The following is a 17,305-nucleotide window of genomic DNA, read 5'->3' on the forward strand; positions in this document are numbered from 1 at the left end:
TCTGCCTTAAGTATTATGCTCTTTTAAGAACTATGGATAAGTGATCAAACTGACAACAACTCAAAAGATTAGATCGAAACCTTAGGGAATAGTGAATTGATGATGAGGGAGGAACAACTGAGAAAAAGAGTGTGAGAATGGTTCCATAACTTGAAGAATGTAATCAATGTCACTAAATTGTACTTGGAAGAACTATTGAATTGGTACAGGTTTTGTTGTGTATATTCTCAACAACAACAAAATAAAATTTAGAAGAACAAAAAGATATCACAAGGGTAATTAAATAATATTTTTAATTAAATGATATAGAAAATTTGTAGAATACAGTAAAGCAATACTTAAAAACCCGACCCACTGCTGTAGAGCCAATTCTAATTCATAGTATCCCTGTAGAACAGGCCCATAGGGTTTCCAAGACTGTAAATCTTTACAGAAGCAGACTGCCAAATCTTTCTCACACAGAGCAGCTAGGGAGTTCAAGCAGCGAAGCACTTAGCCACTGTGCCATTAGGGCTCCTTCAAACTTGTTCCCATTGAGTTGATTCTGACTCACAGAGATCCTAGCAGGACAAAGTAGAATTGTCTCATAGTGTTTCCAAGGCTGAAAATCTTTACAGGAACAGAATGCCACAACTTTCTCCATGGAGCAGCTGATGAGTTCAAACCACTGACCTTTCGGTAGTAGCCAAGCACTTAACCACTGTGCCACAAGGGCTCCTAAGAAACACTTTGAAATTTATAAATAATAGTAATTCATAATTTTATAATAACTTATATTTATAAGTATAAACAGAAATTATAATAAATATAAATGACATTTTAATAATTATTAATAATAATTTATAAATTACAAAAGCCAGAACCTGTGTAAGGCAGAAATCTGTCTGAGAAGAAAAACTCAAATATTTTCTACTAAAGCAAGCACTAGAAAAGTGTTAAGATTCCCCCTGTCAAAGACCGAAAACTTGCAAGACCCAGAAAAGTAAGACAGTCTGTTGAGTTTTTGGCTCTCACTGGTTTCACTGTAGTTCTAAACTTTTTTAGAAAAAAGAAGGCTTCAAATCAAAGTTTAAAGCTTCCACCTTAAAAAACTGAAAAACAAGGACAAATTAAATGCAAATATATAGAGAAAATAAAAAGTAGAAATAATGATATAAAGAATAGATTAAAATTAGAGAAAAACTAATGAAACCAAAGTTGACTCCTTGAAAAGATCAATACAATGTATAATTCCCAACAATGGCCATGAAATAAGAGAAAAACAAGATATCATAAATAAAAGAGCATTCCAGAAACATAAGAGAATATTATGAACAACTTTATGCCCGGAAATTAAACAACTTAAATGAGTGAACAAACTCCTTGGTGTTCACTCACTAAGATAAAATGGACAAATTCTTTGATACCCATTCATCAAGATGAAATGGGCATATTCCTTGAAAGATACAAATAACCAAAAATGACACAAGCAAAAACAGAAAATCTGAATAGCCCATACCACTTAAACAAAGTATATTTGTAATTTAAAACCTTTTTTATCCAATCTTTTTTTTAAAGTGCTTTGGGTATGAATTTACAAAGTGGATTTGTTTTACATTGAACAGTTCATGCACATTTGATTACAATCCTCAAGCACAAAAAACTCTCCTCCCCTCTCCTCCCTGTGACTATCCCCTCCTAATGCCCTTCTTATCTATACATTCTTGTCTGTCCAGCTTTTTATCTATGTGAATGCTACCCCTCTCATGTCTCATGGCTGACTGATCTAAGGGATGCATCTCCCTAGTAGGTGAGTACATCTCCCTAGGGTAGGTAGGTGTTCTGCATGTAGATCTTTCTACTGTTAGGCTGAGAGCCAATCCATGGAAGTAAATTCTTTTCTAGGCCCAAAGGATAACCAGGGCCAAAGTCTCAGGGGCTCTACCAATCTCTATCCTATCCAACCAGTAATTCTGGTCATTTTTATGTAAAACCTCCTCTTTAAGGAAAAACCATACCAAGCTTACACAAACTGCTTTAGCATATAAAGGAAGAGTAAAAGTTTTCATAAATATATGCACTAATATCATAATCAGACAACAATATTAGAGAAATAAATCACAAGGAATATTCCTCATGAACATACAAGCAAAAATCTTTAACAAAGTATTAGTAAATTTAATCTAGCAATTCACAAAAAAGATAATCATTACCAAGTGGCAATTACCCCAGGAATGCAAGGTTGGTTCAACATTCAAAATAAAACTATGAAATTTACCATATTAATACAATAATTTATAGATTTATAGATCTATATAATTAATAGAATAATAAAAATTTATTAATAAAATAATAAACCAGAGTATCACCTCAATAAATGCTAAAAGGCATCTGACAAAATTCAACATGCATCATCATAAAAAAGACTCAGCAAACTGGGAATGTTGTCGTTAGTTGCCATCAAGTCAATTCCAACCTAAGGGTTAGGGCATCTAGGAAAAATATATAGCTAACATCATATTTAATGGTGAACGACTAAGCACTTTTACTGAATATCCAGAATAAGGCAAGGAATTCTCTCACTACACATAAATATCAGAAGGGAAAAGTAAAATGACCTTAATTGCAGACAACAGTCTGTGCAGGTGGAAAATGCTAAGGAATAATAAAAATCCTACTAGAGCTAATTAAGTGAATTTGAATTAAGCAAGGATGCAGGACAGATACAAAGACAGTATACAAAAATCACATGTATTTCCATATAGGAGTAACTAACAAATGGAAAATGCATTTTTTAAAATATTATTTACAATACCAACGAAAAAACAAAATAGTTGGGGGAAAATATAACAAAAGATGAACAAAACCTCTATGCTAAAAACTATAAAGCACTGCTGAAAGAAATTAAAGGAGACCTAAACAATGAAGATATATCATGTTCAGCAACTGAAAGACTTAATTTTTAAATATCAAGAGACAGTTCCATATGAGTTTCTCATGTTTTCCATGTCTTACAAGCAGAGACACTAACTACCTTTTTCCCTATCTTTTTAAACATATTTGCATAGCAAACAATCTTGAAAAGATATAGTGTCTCCCTCTACAGCAATGGTCAGGCTTGCTTACCATGCAGTATAAAAGATTTCAGGTTCCCCAACTCCTGAAACTCAGGGTTTCTCTCCTGCAATGCAACCCCACTGGAAGTCCAAGTGTTACCTGGTCCTCTTCATACTGCCAAATGCCAAATGCCAAATGCCAAAAATGCTGATACTGTGTCTATATAATAAAAATCCTCCCTCTGACCCAGGCATCTTGCATTTTCTGCCCACATGTAAGAAACTATGGCAGGCTAACTTGTTAGCCTGCAAACACTTAAAATCATAGACCCTAAAATGACAATTTTCCCCATGCTAAACTATAAACTCAATGCAACACCAAGCAACTTCCCAGCCGGTATGTTGTAGAAATTAACAAGTTTATTCTAAGGTTTAAATAGAAATACCATGGACTAATGGAGCAAATGAACTTCGAAAAATAAGATCAAACTTGGAGGAGTCATATTATTTAATTGTAAGACTTATTCTAAAACTATGGTAATTAAAACAGTCTAATATTATCATAAAGGATAGAAAAATCTGTGGCACAAAAAGAAGTACATAAATAGACTCTCACAGTCAACTGATTTTCAACAATAGCACTAAAGCAATCAAACAGGAAAATAAACATTTTTCAAAACAAGTATGACAACTGGATATCTATATGAAAAAAAAATAATAAATGTGAACCTGTAATTTATACCATGCACAAAAATTAAAGATAGATCACAGTCTTAAACACAATATATAAAGCTTTTAGAAGAAAACACAGAATCTCTTCACAACTCTGGTGTAGGCAAAAATATATCATGGCACACCATAAAAGTAAAAACTGATAAATTAAGACTTCTTCAGTATCAGTCAAGTTTATACTACATTTTATTCACATTCCTAATGTTTCACTTTGGGAGCTCTGGTGGTATAGTACCTAAGGCATCTGACTGTTAACCAGAAGGCTGGAGGTTCAAATCCACCAGCCACTCTTCAGAAGGAAGGTTGGGCAATCTACTTCAGTCTTGGAAACCCAAGGAGGGGTCACTATGAGTCGAATCCAACTTTATTTTTTTGGAATGTCTCACTTTAGTACCAACAATCATCTGTTATCTCCAAAAACTACTTTTAATGTTTTTCTAAGAAAAGGATATTTTGATATCCCTCATATAATTTTAAGTTAATTTTTTTTTTTAAATTCACATGCCAACAAAAATCCTATGGTACAAAAAAATAAATTATGAATATTAAAAATATATCAGCTCTACCTACATTAATCCATAAATGCAATGTAACACAATAAAATTCTAACAGAAGCAGAGGGGACTAGCTAAGTCAATCTTAAAGATCAGGTAGAAAATTATACATGCATAGATAGATAGCCAGGAAAAAATAATTTGGAAAATCCCTATCAGATAGTATTTTATTTAAAAGTCAGCAATTAAAACAGTTTGGAACTTGTACATGAGCAAATAAATGGTATTTCACTCACACTACATGATAAAAATGGAATTTCAAAATAGTCAAGAAATGATGTTTGGATATTGGGACAAGTGGGAAATCATCTTGAAAAATAAAAGTATATTCCTACTTCGTTCTCAAGAAAAAATAAACTGCAGATGAATCAAAGGATTAAATGTTAAAATGAAATTATAAAAGTTATAATAATAATAGGAGAAAGCATGGGCATAATTTTTATAATCATGGAGTAGAAAAGGTCTTTCAAACTGCATAAAACTCAAGTCACAAAAGAAATTAATAAATCTGAGTACATAAAAATTTCTACACAGAAAAATACACAATAAAAAGTCAAAAAAACAAATAACAAATCAGATAAAAAACATTTTTAAGATAAAGAACACAAGGCTAGTTTCCATAAGGATGATTAACTAAAGAGCTCTGGTGTTACAGCAGGTAAGGCATTTGTCTGCTAACCAGAAGAATGCCCGTTTAAACCCACCAGCTGCTCCGCAGGAGAAAGATGAGGCAATCTATTTCAGTAAAGAGCTACAGCCTTTGAAACCCAGTGGGGGTCATTATGAGTCAAAACCAACTCAATGGCAGCAGGTATAAGACCAACAACCCCCCCCCCCAAAAAAAAAGAATGGGCAAAAGTTGTGATCAGAAAAAATTGTTGGTTCAGCAGCAGAATTCTTGCTTTCCACATGGGAGGCCCAGGATCAATTCCTGGCCAATCCAACTCACAGGCAGCCACCACCCATCTGTTAGTAGAAGCTTGCATACTGCTAAGAGACTGAACAGGATTCTGCAGACCTTACAGACCAAGACAAAACTAGGAAGAAAGGCCTGGCAATTTACTTCTGAAAATCAGCCAATGAAAACCCTATGGATTACAACAGATCAATTCACAACTGATTATGTGAATGGCACAGGGCCAGGTACCATTTTGTTCCATTGTACGTGGGGTTGCTATTTGTTGGAGCAGACTAGAAGGCAGCCAACACCAACCTTTATGAAAAATACTCTCATACTGTAAATTAAAGGAACAAGTTACTATACTATTTACTCATTCACCAGTATACTATGTTGGTAAAACACAAGTAAAGATACTTTAACACATTGTAGTTGGGAATATAGGCTGGAACAACTACTTGGTAAGACAATGTGGCCTGACCTACCAAAATTTTACATGCAGATACCATCTAAACCAACAATTCCACTTGTGTGAATTTATCCTACAATATATATATAACATCATGTATCTCCAAAGAAGCTTATACAAGGGTATTTACAGCAAAATTTTTTACAACAGAAAAAGATGTTAACAACCTAAATAAAATATCAATAAGGGGCTGATTAAATAAATATGATACATCTATGGAATTCTCTGCTGCTGTTGAAAAAAAAGATAGAACGCTTACTTAGGACTGATACAGAATGACATTCAAAATATAATGTAATGAAAAGCAAAGCAGAGAACAGCTGTATACAGTACAAATCAAATCAAACCCACTGCCATCAAATAAATTCTGACTCATAGTGACCCGATAGGACAAAGCAGAACTATTTCATGGGGTTTCCAAGCCATAAATACACATAGTCCCTAATTTACGACGCATTTGACTTAGTATGAACCACACTTAGAACCAATTCCTTTTTGGGGGGGGGTACATAGTAATATGTACTACATACAATGTTGCAGTGTGTAATTTGTTGATGTTATCATTCTCATGCCAACTCCCAAAGACAAAAAAAGATCAGATTTATAAAGATATCAGTAATAAAAAGCAGTAACAACAAAAACTAAAAATAAAGTGAGGTCTCTAACGTCTGTCAGAACCAACTTAGAAAGGAGTCATCAAAACAGAACCCCATCATATGTTGGGGACTACCTGTATATTGGTTTGCATAAAATAATGTGAGAAACATCCAAATCGCAATTGAATAAATTAAGTGAAAAAGATATATATGCATGGCACATAACAACAATAAATATAAATAAATATTTATGAATACAATATTTATAAACAGACATGCAACAACTATTTACAGAAGCTGGATCTACGGAAGATTTGAAGAGTCTGAATACCAGATGGAAGAGATACCCTTTTTGTGTTGTTTGGGATTTTTACTTTGTATATGGAAATAAATAATGTTTTAACTCGTAAGACTTGGGATCTTTATTACTGCAATGCAGTTATTCTAGTAATATACATAATACAAAGATCAATATTCATCTGTATCTTATTCATTAAACAAATATTTGAGTGTCTATCATGTTTAAAAGGACCCCTGGTGGCAAAATGGTTAAGCATTTGACTGCCAACCCTAATGTCAGTGGTTTGCACCCACCCAACCTCTCAGTAGGAGAAAAGAGCTGGTGATCTGCTCCCAAAAAGTACAGTCTAGGAAACCCTACAGGGCAATTCTACAAAACATACAGCATCACTATAAATTGAAATCAACTTGACAGCACACAACAATAATCATCACATTTAAGATCCTGTGTTCAGGATTGGAGATACAATGTCATGTAGTCCTTTTGCTCAAAGAAAATAGGTCATATACTCACTTTTCTTTAGAAGCATTCAGATGGGGCATAAACATGAGTAAACATACTAGTACCGTATATACAGAATAATATATACTATGATAAAGTAAGGAAAGAATGTTAATGGAAATACATGAGAAAAACACCTTAAAAATTAATAGCACCATTCCATTCCAAGAAACACAAAAACAAGCAGCTTAAATGTGAAATTATCATATCTTCCTTTAGGGTTGAAAAAGATGGTGATGGCATTATGTAAGAACTTAGCCATCAGTGAAGCCAGGTTCCTTCATTTTGCCTGTCTATGCCCTACACTAGCTAGCCACAAAGATCATATCATCCATTTAAAGGCTGCTGATGAACTACGGTTCTGCAGTTATAGTTCCCATCCTTCTGCTGTTACCCCAAGAGGGACCTTCCAAGGGCTACATTTAGAAACAGAAACAAAAGTCCCAAAGAATGTACTATAAGTACAGTCATGTGTCGCTTAACATTCATGACATTCTGTGAAATAAGACGTTATGTGATTTGGACATTGTGCAAATATTGTATTATATATAGGCAGTCAGCAGTTGTTCCTAAATCTGTCTTTAAGTTAAACTTATACATAAGTCAAAACAGTTAAGTACAGTTCATAACTAACATCAGTTATTCAAATGTTTGTCTTAGTATATACCATACCTTTCTATGCGTAAGAAGCATTATAGAAACAATTCCCAATACACTAAAACATCTTTAAGGTAATAGTAATAATAATAATGGTTTTGGTGTGCATCACAAAGTAGTGCCCGTTATTACAAACCATTGTATGTACCTTAAATTTTTAATATAATAAGACTTTATAGGTGTTGGGAGGAGCTCTGGTAGCACAGTGCCTAAGGCACTTGACTGCTAACCAGAAGGCTGGCGGTTCAAACCCACCAGTCACTCCTTGGATGGAAGGTTGGGCAATCTACTTCTGTAGCGACACTGCCTCAGCAACCCAAGGAGGGGTCGCTATGAGTCGGGTCCAACTCAATGGCACATAACAACAACAACATAGGTGTTGGGATCACAATGTAAGTATGTGCTCAGATGTTGCCCCAACAGAGAGAGAGATATACTATATAATCATGTGGTGCATGGCTATAAAGTGTATCTGTCACACTTACCTTAATTTGAAGATCCAGGGAAAAATCACCCATTTGGTTGGTATTTTATCTTGGGCTAGAAAAGCACCTTTAAAAATGTACCATCTAAATTGGAGGCTTCAATCAGTAATGCTTCCAATAAATTAATTGCTTTTAGGTATATTATGAAATAACTACACATAAAGAGAGCCAATTATTGGACAACAGATGATATGCCCCATTATAGAAATGTTTTATGTAATATATGAAAGAAATCATCTTAGTTTACAATGATACACTAAACAAAAATAAAAGGGCATGAAATCTCTTTTTTTTTTTTTTACTTTTTCTTTTTGAGATGTCGATTTCCTGGGACTATCACATCACTGTTTACTTGGGCTTTATAGTAAGAACTGATATTAAAGATTTAAACTGTCTCTCAAAATCTTTTACAATTTCTACTATGTGTTCCTATGCCAACACAAATGACTATATAATAAATGCCTTTATGATAAAAAACGTAATTTTTAAGCCTCAAGCCATAACCTATACCTACTAAAAGCAATATTCAATTCTATACAAATTTCCATTGCAACTAACAATTTTGATCTCTGAAACTGACTGAATAATTACTAACATTATTTTCTTTGTATTTATATCCACGGTCTTCAAGTTCTATCAATTCTTCTTTAATAAAACTTCTTTGTAACCTAACTATAAAAAATAAGGAATTTCAGTTGATTAAAATAATATTTCTAACCAATTTAGAAATACTTCTTGAAGTATATTGCTTCTTAAAGCCTTATATACTCCTCCCTTCTATCCATTTTCACTGAATAAACTAGTAATGAACAACCATATTTTTGTGCAAATAATGCACACATTATATAGTGTTTTTTTCAAACTGCACAATCCCCTCATTAGCTTCCTATGAGTGCTATGCATGTTTTGTGTGTGTGCACATTATTTAAACTTACTGCCGTCGAGTCGGTCCCCACTCATAGCGACCCCTCCTTGGGTTTCTGAGGCAGTATCTCTATGGAAGTAGATTGCCCAGTCTACCTTCTGAGGGCAAATTTTTTAGGTGGGCACATTATACGTGAACAGTAGTTGTTCAAGTCCTCCTTATCTCTCAGAAAACCAAAACCAAAACCCAAACTCACTGCCATCAAGCTGATTCTGACTCATAGCAACCCTCACTGGGTTTCAAAGGCAAGGTGGTATATCTTTCTGGAGGTAGATTCCTCATTTTCCTTTTTGAACTGCCAACCTTCTGGGTAGCAGTCAAATGCCTTAGGCACTGTGCCACCAGAGCACCTTCATCTCTCAGAACGACTATAAAAACTTTCTAAACAGTTCACTTGTTTTTCTTTCCAACCTATCTTAATATAGGCATACCTCCTTTTACTGCAGTTTGCTTTATGCACTTCAGAGATACTGTTTTTTACAAATTGAAGGTTTGTGGCAACTCTGTGTTGAACAAGTCTATCAGCACCCTTTTTCCAACAGCATTTGTTCACTTCATCTGTCTGTGTCACAGTTTGGTAATTCTCACAATATTTCAAACTTTTTCTTTATGCTACTGAATACTTAATAGACTACAATTTAGGATAAACATAACTTTTACATGTGCTGGGAAAGCAAAATATTTGTGTGACTTGCTTTATATTGTGATATTCGCTTTATTGTGGTGGTCTGGAACCAAACCCACAGTATCTGTGAAGTATGCCATGTATTGTCACAATTCATTTTTTTTTAACACTTCTTTCATGATGCCACATCTCAGTTTAACACAACTGCAATGGTTCCCCAATGCCTAAAGAGTGATTCTGGAAAAAGGGTTGAAAAGTAATGAAATAATTTACATTTCAGAAACAACAACAATAAAAACATTTTTGGTTTCATAATATAAACTACCAAAAGAAAGGCCAACTTTGGATGGAAGAGTATGGATTAAAGATGCATCACAGATTTTCACTCTTAACGCTGGTTTACAACAGGTCCAGAGACTGGCTCAAAGTCATCCTTCATGGTAATGTCTGTACTTTTCTCAAATCTATTTCTATCCAAGGTTTTCTGTGCATATCCTCAAAGCCTAGGTTAATCAACCACTTGAAGCCAAGGGTTTCCCCACAAAAAAATGACCATCAAGTGAAAAAAAAGGTTTTATTCTCATTTCAGAGTTAATGCATTGGAATAGGGGTGCTACAGCACAACAGTTTTACAGCAGCACACAGCAAAATAATTAACTGATGCAAATCAGAATTTACTCACATAGTATCAAATGGCAATGTTAAATGTGCAAATGTTAAGGATTAACTATACTCGGTAACATTAGCCAAGTTGCTCTATGTTCTCCTAACCATGTTCTGCACATGTCTCACCTTCTTTGTCTTTACTCACATCAGTCCTCACAGACCCTTTGAATCTTCAAAACTATGTTAGCTCCAAAATCACAATAAAATTATTCTGAGGAGCATATTTCTAAATTAGCAATATTTTCTTAAAAAGGCAAATTTCTACCATGCCTGTTAGATACCAAAAAGGAACACCTTTCCATCTTCATTTTACACCATTCTCCCCCTAGTTTTACACAATAGTCTACTTACAGATTCTCAAACATGAGAGCCTTTGTCCAGAACATTTCATATATCTTAACTAATCATTCTCCATGCCATCACCCTGTTTATTTTCCTAATAGTATGTACCACTATTCTGAGTTTCTTAATTATGTGTTATCTGTATGCACTGCCTCCAGAGGGGAGAACATGTATCCAACTTATTGCTATATTCTTAAGCCTAGAACAGTGCCTGGTTCTTGTCAGGTAACCAGTAATTTGTTTGAATGTTAGAAAGTCTAGACTCACTGAAATGGCTTAACTATCCATGACCTAAACAATTACTATGCTCCTGCATTTCAGAAAGGAACTAAAGTCTCCAAACAGATTATCATCAATACCAAACCCACTGCCATTGACTCAATTCCAATTCAGAGATTCCCACTGGGTTTCCAAGTTTGTAAATCTTTTACAGAAATAGATTGCCTCATCTGCCTCCTGCAGAGCAGGTGGTGGGTTTGAACCACCATCCTTCTGGTTAGCAGACAAATGCCTTATCCACTACATCATGAGAGCTCCTATCATCAATAGAGAATTAGGGAATTATGTAGAGTCCCTTAATAGGCATCTATCTCCTAAACTTGGGATTCCAACAGTCAAGATTCTAAGAGAATGCTGTCATCTCCTGAATCACCACTGTTCAAATAGAACACTACTCTTATTTTCTATGCAGGGTTCCAAGATGATAAGTTAGTATGCTTTGGTCAATCATTACATTTTCTTTTTGCAAATTTCTTATGACTGTATATTTTTATCACCTCATTTTCTCTCAAAAGTGTATGATGAAGAAAAAGGCTCCTTTAAGACCTTTAGTGCATTAATCAGTGTTTTGAGTAGTGCTGTGGGGCATGTCAATACTGAAATATTATGCAGAAATATCATCACACTGGCTTTATTTTCCCCATGATGGAACAAGGCTGACTTGGGAGGAAAAAAAAAAAACTATCATTACTGATTTTCTTTTTCTAGAATAAGGAACCACTTCTAGTAAATCTCCCAGTCTGTAACAAAAGACTTTTCCTATTCCTAAATAAACAATTTCCCAAGACATAAAGGATAATGAAACAATGTTCCTAAAAACAATAACAATAATATACAATCAGGTACTCATGTAAATCAAGATACGAAAACTATTCTACAGACAATAATTTTCCACATTTTATAAACCATTACTGTTAACCTGAAACTTCTAAGAAATAGTATTTCCAACTAATTTATGTAAACATCTGTCTTAAAATATTTCATTAAGTCTCATGGTAAATCTATCACAAAATCAGTTGCATGTTTCTCAGCAAGGAATCCACAGGTTTCCTCTTCTTTTAGAATATCAACGATTTTGTCCTTTTTTTTCCCCCTCTGCAATTCAATTAAGAAGCATTAAGAGTATGAATCCGTCCACACTAACAACCCTCTCACCCTACAACTAAGACCCTGGCAGAACTGCGACCCCTCTGAACACAACGTCCACATCCCGTTTCCCTGGCTGTGTGGGGAGTCGCCACATCACAACCTGGGAAGCTGGGTGGAGGCAGAGCTTGGCTAGAACCTTCTCCATTTCAATTCTCCCCATGCCACACCACTGGAGGCGCTCTACCTTCACTGCAGTTGGGTCAATGTGGACGTTTTTCCACTAGGCCGGCTCCCCACAAGCGCAAGAGAAGTGGGGGTGGGGGGCGAGGCTGATGACAATAGGCCCGCAGCGAAACTGCACCTTTTCCCTAGAAACCCAGACGGGTAGACAAACCAAGCCAAGCCAAACCCAACCCGCTGCCACCTAGTCGACTGCGACTCACAGTGACCCTATACGACAGAGCAGAACTGCCCCATCGGGTTTCCAAGGTTGTACATCCTTAAGTAAGCATAATGCTTCATTCTTCTCCCGTGGAGCGGCTGGTGGGTTTAACCACCAACCTTTCGGTTGGCAGCCGAGCGCTTAACCACTACACTACTAGGGCTCCTGAGTAGACAAAAGCCCTTCCTAAAAGATTAGGGCGCCAAGGCCTGCCCACCCCAAGCCAGCCAAATGAATCCACAACCCTGGTTCTCGATACACACCTACTACGGCTGGGCGCCCAACTTCTAGGACACGAAGCAACGGGGACTAGAGGGAAGAATGTTGGGAGCGGGTGAGGTGCACATGTTCCCCCAAACCAAGACACACAATAAAGCCCAGGCTTCCTCGGCCGCCCCACCCTTCTCCCCGCTCTTTCCATCAGGGAGGCCCCTTCACTTCAACATCTAAAGACAAAGACCCCAGGGGACCGAGCGGAGGGGCGGACCAAAGGCATCTGGATCTGCACACAAAAGAGGGAAGGGCGCGAGGGGCGGTGCGAGGCAGGAGGGTGCGGCACTCACCCACAGAGCCTGAGGAGCCCCTGCGCTTGGGCGCGGCAGGGGTGGAGGGGGGCGCGGCGGGGGCCGGGACGGACGGGGTCCACGCGGGCTCAGCCTGGGGGCTCACTGCGGCCGGGGGAGGAGGAGGAGGCCGGGCCGGGGGCTCGTCGTCCTCAGGCAGTGTGGAGGGTGAGGTTGCGGCAGCAGAGGGCAGGGACGGCTTGAGCACCGTCGACGACGCGGGGCTCGGATCCCAGGACTGCCGCTCCAGGGCGGCAGCGGGCGAAGCCGGCAGAGGCCCCCGGGGCGCTGGGGGCACGAAGTCATTTCCGAAGTCCAGGAGGGGCGCGCTGGCAGCGGGGGCGGCGGGCACTGGAGCCGCCGACAGCCCGGCGGGTTTTCTTTCTAGAACCTCTAGCTCCTCCAGATCCTCATCTTCGTCTTCATCTTCGTCATCTTCCTCTTCCTCTTCCTCCTCCGGCTCCCTCACGAACTGGTACTTGAACTGGGGCTGCGGCCGGGGCGGATTGTCCGAGGACGAGGAGACCAGAGGCGACTGGTCCAGGTCTTCCATGGCTGGCGGATTGGAAATGATGCTGTAGCTGCTGCCGCAGCCGGGGCTCCTTATCCTCGGAGTCGCAGGCTGTTGTGGGGGTTGGGGGGAGACTAACAGGGACCTAGTCGAGAGACCTGCAGTGGCGACGGCTCCCGGAACAATGAGACTGCTCCTCCTGCCTCCGCGCCCGCGATGCGCCACCCGCCCCGTCCCCAGTTGCCGCCGCTGCCGCCGCCCAGACCAGCGAAGGAGAGAGGCCAGCCGACTCTCCGCCCAGTTTGGCGTGACTCACCCTCCCCGACCGGGAGAGGCAGAGACTGGCGCGGGAGCGAGAAAGCCAATCGGCTTCGGGATGGAAAAGATGAGCAAGCAGCCGGCCCAACGGAAAGGGAAAGAGGTGAAGGTGGGTGGGGCTTATTGTACTTCCTCTCTCCTACCGGCTGGGATTGAGTTCCGCGGGCGGGGTTTGGCCCTAGGAGCCCCACCCCCCACTTAGGGTAGATGAGGGTCTAGGTGGGGTCTTAGCTCGTGGTCAGTTAGTTCTTAAAGTCCAAAGAGAGGGACCCGGCTGCGGACATGGAGGGGTTGGAGAGGTTTCTGACGCGCCACCGGAAGGGCGTTATCCTGGAGGAGGGGCGATGTTGGAAACTTTCCTACCAGAAAAGAAAAAACCCAGAGTGGGAAAGATACTACAAACAGGGTTGTGAAGTAGGCCTTTATGATTTAACTATACATTAAATTTTTAAAGAATTTGAAATAAAAGATTACATTTTTTCAAGCTTAATTTCCAAACCACCTCATACCACCACAACTACCACCATCCCCAAAAAAATGTTGACAGTTTTAAGGTCACTCTCAGTATAAAGTACAGCCCCTGGAATGAGATAGGCAAAACATCTGAGAAGAGGATTTGGGGATCTGATTCAAAGTCTGCTCATTGCTTTCCACGTGGGTTTTGGGCTCTGTTGCTGGACTTTCACATGGTGGTGGATGAGTCAGTAACCCAAAGAGAAGGAGAGGGGGAGGAGAAAAAAAAAAAAAAAAAACTCACTGCTGTGGGGTCAACCCTACTCATAGCGACCCCTCCTTGGGTTTCTGAGGCAATATCACCACGGGTAGATTGCCCAGCCTTTCTTCCAAGGAGTGGCTGGTGGGTAAAGGGGAAGTGGAAACAGAAAGATGCCTTGGAAGGCAAAAAATTTGATTCACATTTTCAGTCACCTCAGGCTCATCAGTCAACATTTCAGATGATTCAGGCTTTCTGGGAGTCAGGAAGCCCAATACTCATTAATTTGATATACCAGAATGAGAGTGATGCTCATTCCACTTTTCCCTAAACTGGAGCGTATAAAGAAAGTATTTGCAGAACATAAAAGAATGAACATCTAAAGGTTTATAGAACCCTTTTATCTTTCTGATGTACCTTTCAAAAACATTCTCTAAATGCCTACTCTGCTAGGCCCTGGAGAGACTAGGATAATCTGCTTTCAAGTTGCTCAGTCTAGACCTTTGCTATCCAGTGTTGTACTGGTGACTTGTGGCTGTAGAACACTTGGAACGTACTGTCAGTGTAAATGCACACCAGATTTCAAAGAGTTAGTAAAAATGTAAAATTTTTTTTTATAATGGTTGAAAATGATAATATTTTGGATATATTGGGATAAGTAGTATATATTATTAAATCAATCTTGTTTCATTTTACTTTTTAAATGTGGCTATGGAAACTTAAATACATATGTGGCTCACAGTATTTCTATTAGACCATGCTAATCTAGATTAATGATTAAGAAATTTTAATTGCTACTGGGAATCACAGGTTATTTAAGCAAATTGTTAGCACTAGCTAATTAACATTACCCCAGGCTTAATTTGGGCAATGAAAAGGAAAGGGTGACCAAGATTTCCTGGCAGTGTTACCTCATCAGGTAATTATCAACAATACATTCAAGACCTAGCACATTAATTCCACAAAGATTGACAGACTTTATTTACAGAATGGTTGTGAACTGGGATTTGTTTAGGTTTGGATTTTTTAAAAGAATAGAAAAACAAAAGCATTTGTGTAGAATTTTTGGTAGGTAGTTGTTAACAGATGTTTGGTCTTCAACTTAAAACTTCTCTCTGCAAACCTTTTACTGATTTATTTTGCTGATATGTTAATGCCAATTTAAAACAAAACTGATTCCTACTCTAATGACTAAAATAGTCATGTTTGACATATTTTTCAGGTATTTGTCAACAAATCTCTAAAATGTACATGATTTTCAACTAATTGCATACATATATACATATATACTAGCAAAATGTTTATGGTACAAATTTTTTCCATTAAGTTTAGCTGTCAGCAATTCAGTCTTCCCCATACTATTTTTGTTACTATGGTTGTTTTGAAATACCTTAATGGGAAAATACCTTAATGGGAAATTACACGGAGTTTTCATATATCATCTATAAGTTACTTAGTGATATTTCTGCATCCTTATGTCTCTGTAACTGCTACCACTAAAATAGTCTGAGGAATATTCTTAATTTATTAAAAGTTTTATAAAAAGAATATAGTATATGTTACATAAAAGTGGTAGAATTTCAACTTTAACAGTGAATAGCAGTAAATTCTGAGATGATAATATAAGCATTCTCTGCTGATGAAGGAAAATAAGAATTGTATATTATTGATCTCAGTGACTGCTAAAAATTAATATTTGATTCTTGAATAAGAGTAAGGAGTTCACCCAGTGTTCATAGAATGGTCAACAAAGCATAAATAAAAGAGAATATTGTTGCTTTACCAGAAAAAGTAGTTACATATAAGTTACATATAACTATACATATAAGTATACATATAACTAGATGCAAATATTGCTCTAACAGAATTATGGTGGGCATTTGGAAATACTTAAGGAAAAAATACAAATTTCAGATCATAATAATAGTTTGAAAATAATTATTAAGTGAATTATCTTTGAAATTATTTTACCAGAGTAGAGGTTTAAAGTTTCCAGATATCTGCTTGTTAGGAACTGTTCTGTCTTAGAACATACATGAGATCTGTCCAGCCTGGTAGACTCATAGAATCTCAGAGCTAAATGAGCTCTGAGAGGTCAGGTTGACCAACCTCCCTCCATTCCAGGAATTCCCTGCAGAAGCTTTTCAAAAGTTGCTCATCTGCGGTAGAGTGAAAAATGGCCACATACTCTTTTCAGCAAGTCCCATCAAGAGATGAAGTCTATTTCCCCACCTCTTCTGAGCTATGCTTGTGACTTACTTGATAGAATGTCCTGCAAGTGAGTTTCAATACCAAGGGCATTGCAGCTTCTGCTTTTGCCCCCTTAGAATGCTGAGGCCCTGTGAAAAAACCTAGGCTATTTCTCTTTGTTGCTATGATTCTGAACAGGTTTCAGCAGAGCTTCCAGATTAAGATGAACTGGAAAGAAAAACCTAGCCATCTACTTCTGAAAATCAGCCAATGAAGACCATAATATCACAAAGGTCTGATCCACAATCAATCACGGGGATGGCACAATACTGGGAAGCATTACATTCCCTTGTGCATGAGGTGACCATGAGTTGGAGGTGACTTGAAGGCAGCTAACCATATTCATTGTGGAAGA

General features: G+C 37.9%; 1 protein-coding gene across 1 annotated transcript in view; it reads right to left on the minus strand.

The window, feature by feature from the left end:
* The window catches only part of RTN4 (reticulon 4), an 81,327-nt gene extending 67,615 nt beyond the window's left edge, over positions 1–13,712 (minus strand). The window contains exon 1 of the mRNA XM_007937993.2: positions 13,160–13,712. Within this exon, the coding sequence (XP_007936184.1) occupies positions 13,160–13,712 (553 nt within the window). The remainder of the gene's footprint in view (positions 1–13,159) is intronic.
* Positions 13,713–17,305: the final 3,593 nt, after the last annotated feature.

Source organism: Orycteropus afer, unplaced genomic scaffold, assembly GCF_000298275.1.
Source record: "Orycteropus afer afer isolate SDZICR_OR568_19922 unplaced genomic scaffold, OryAfe1.0 scaffold00046, whole genome shotgun sequence".
In the NCBI taxonomy this organism is placed as follows: domain Eukaryota; kingdom Metazoa; phylum Chordata; class Mammalia; order Tubulidentata; family Orycteropodidae; genus Orycteropus; species Orycteropus afer.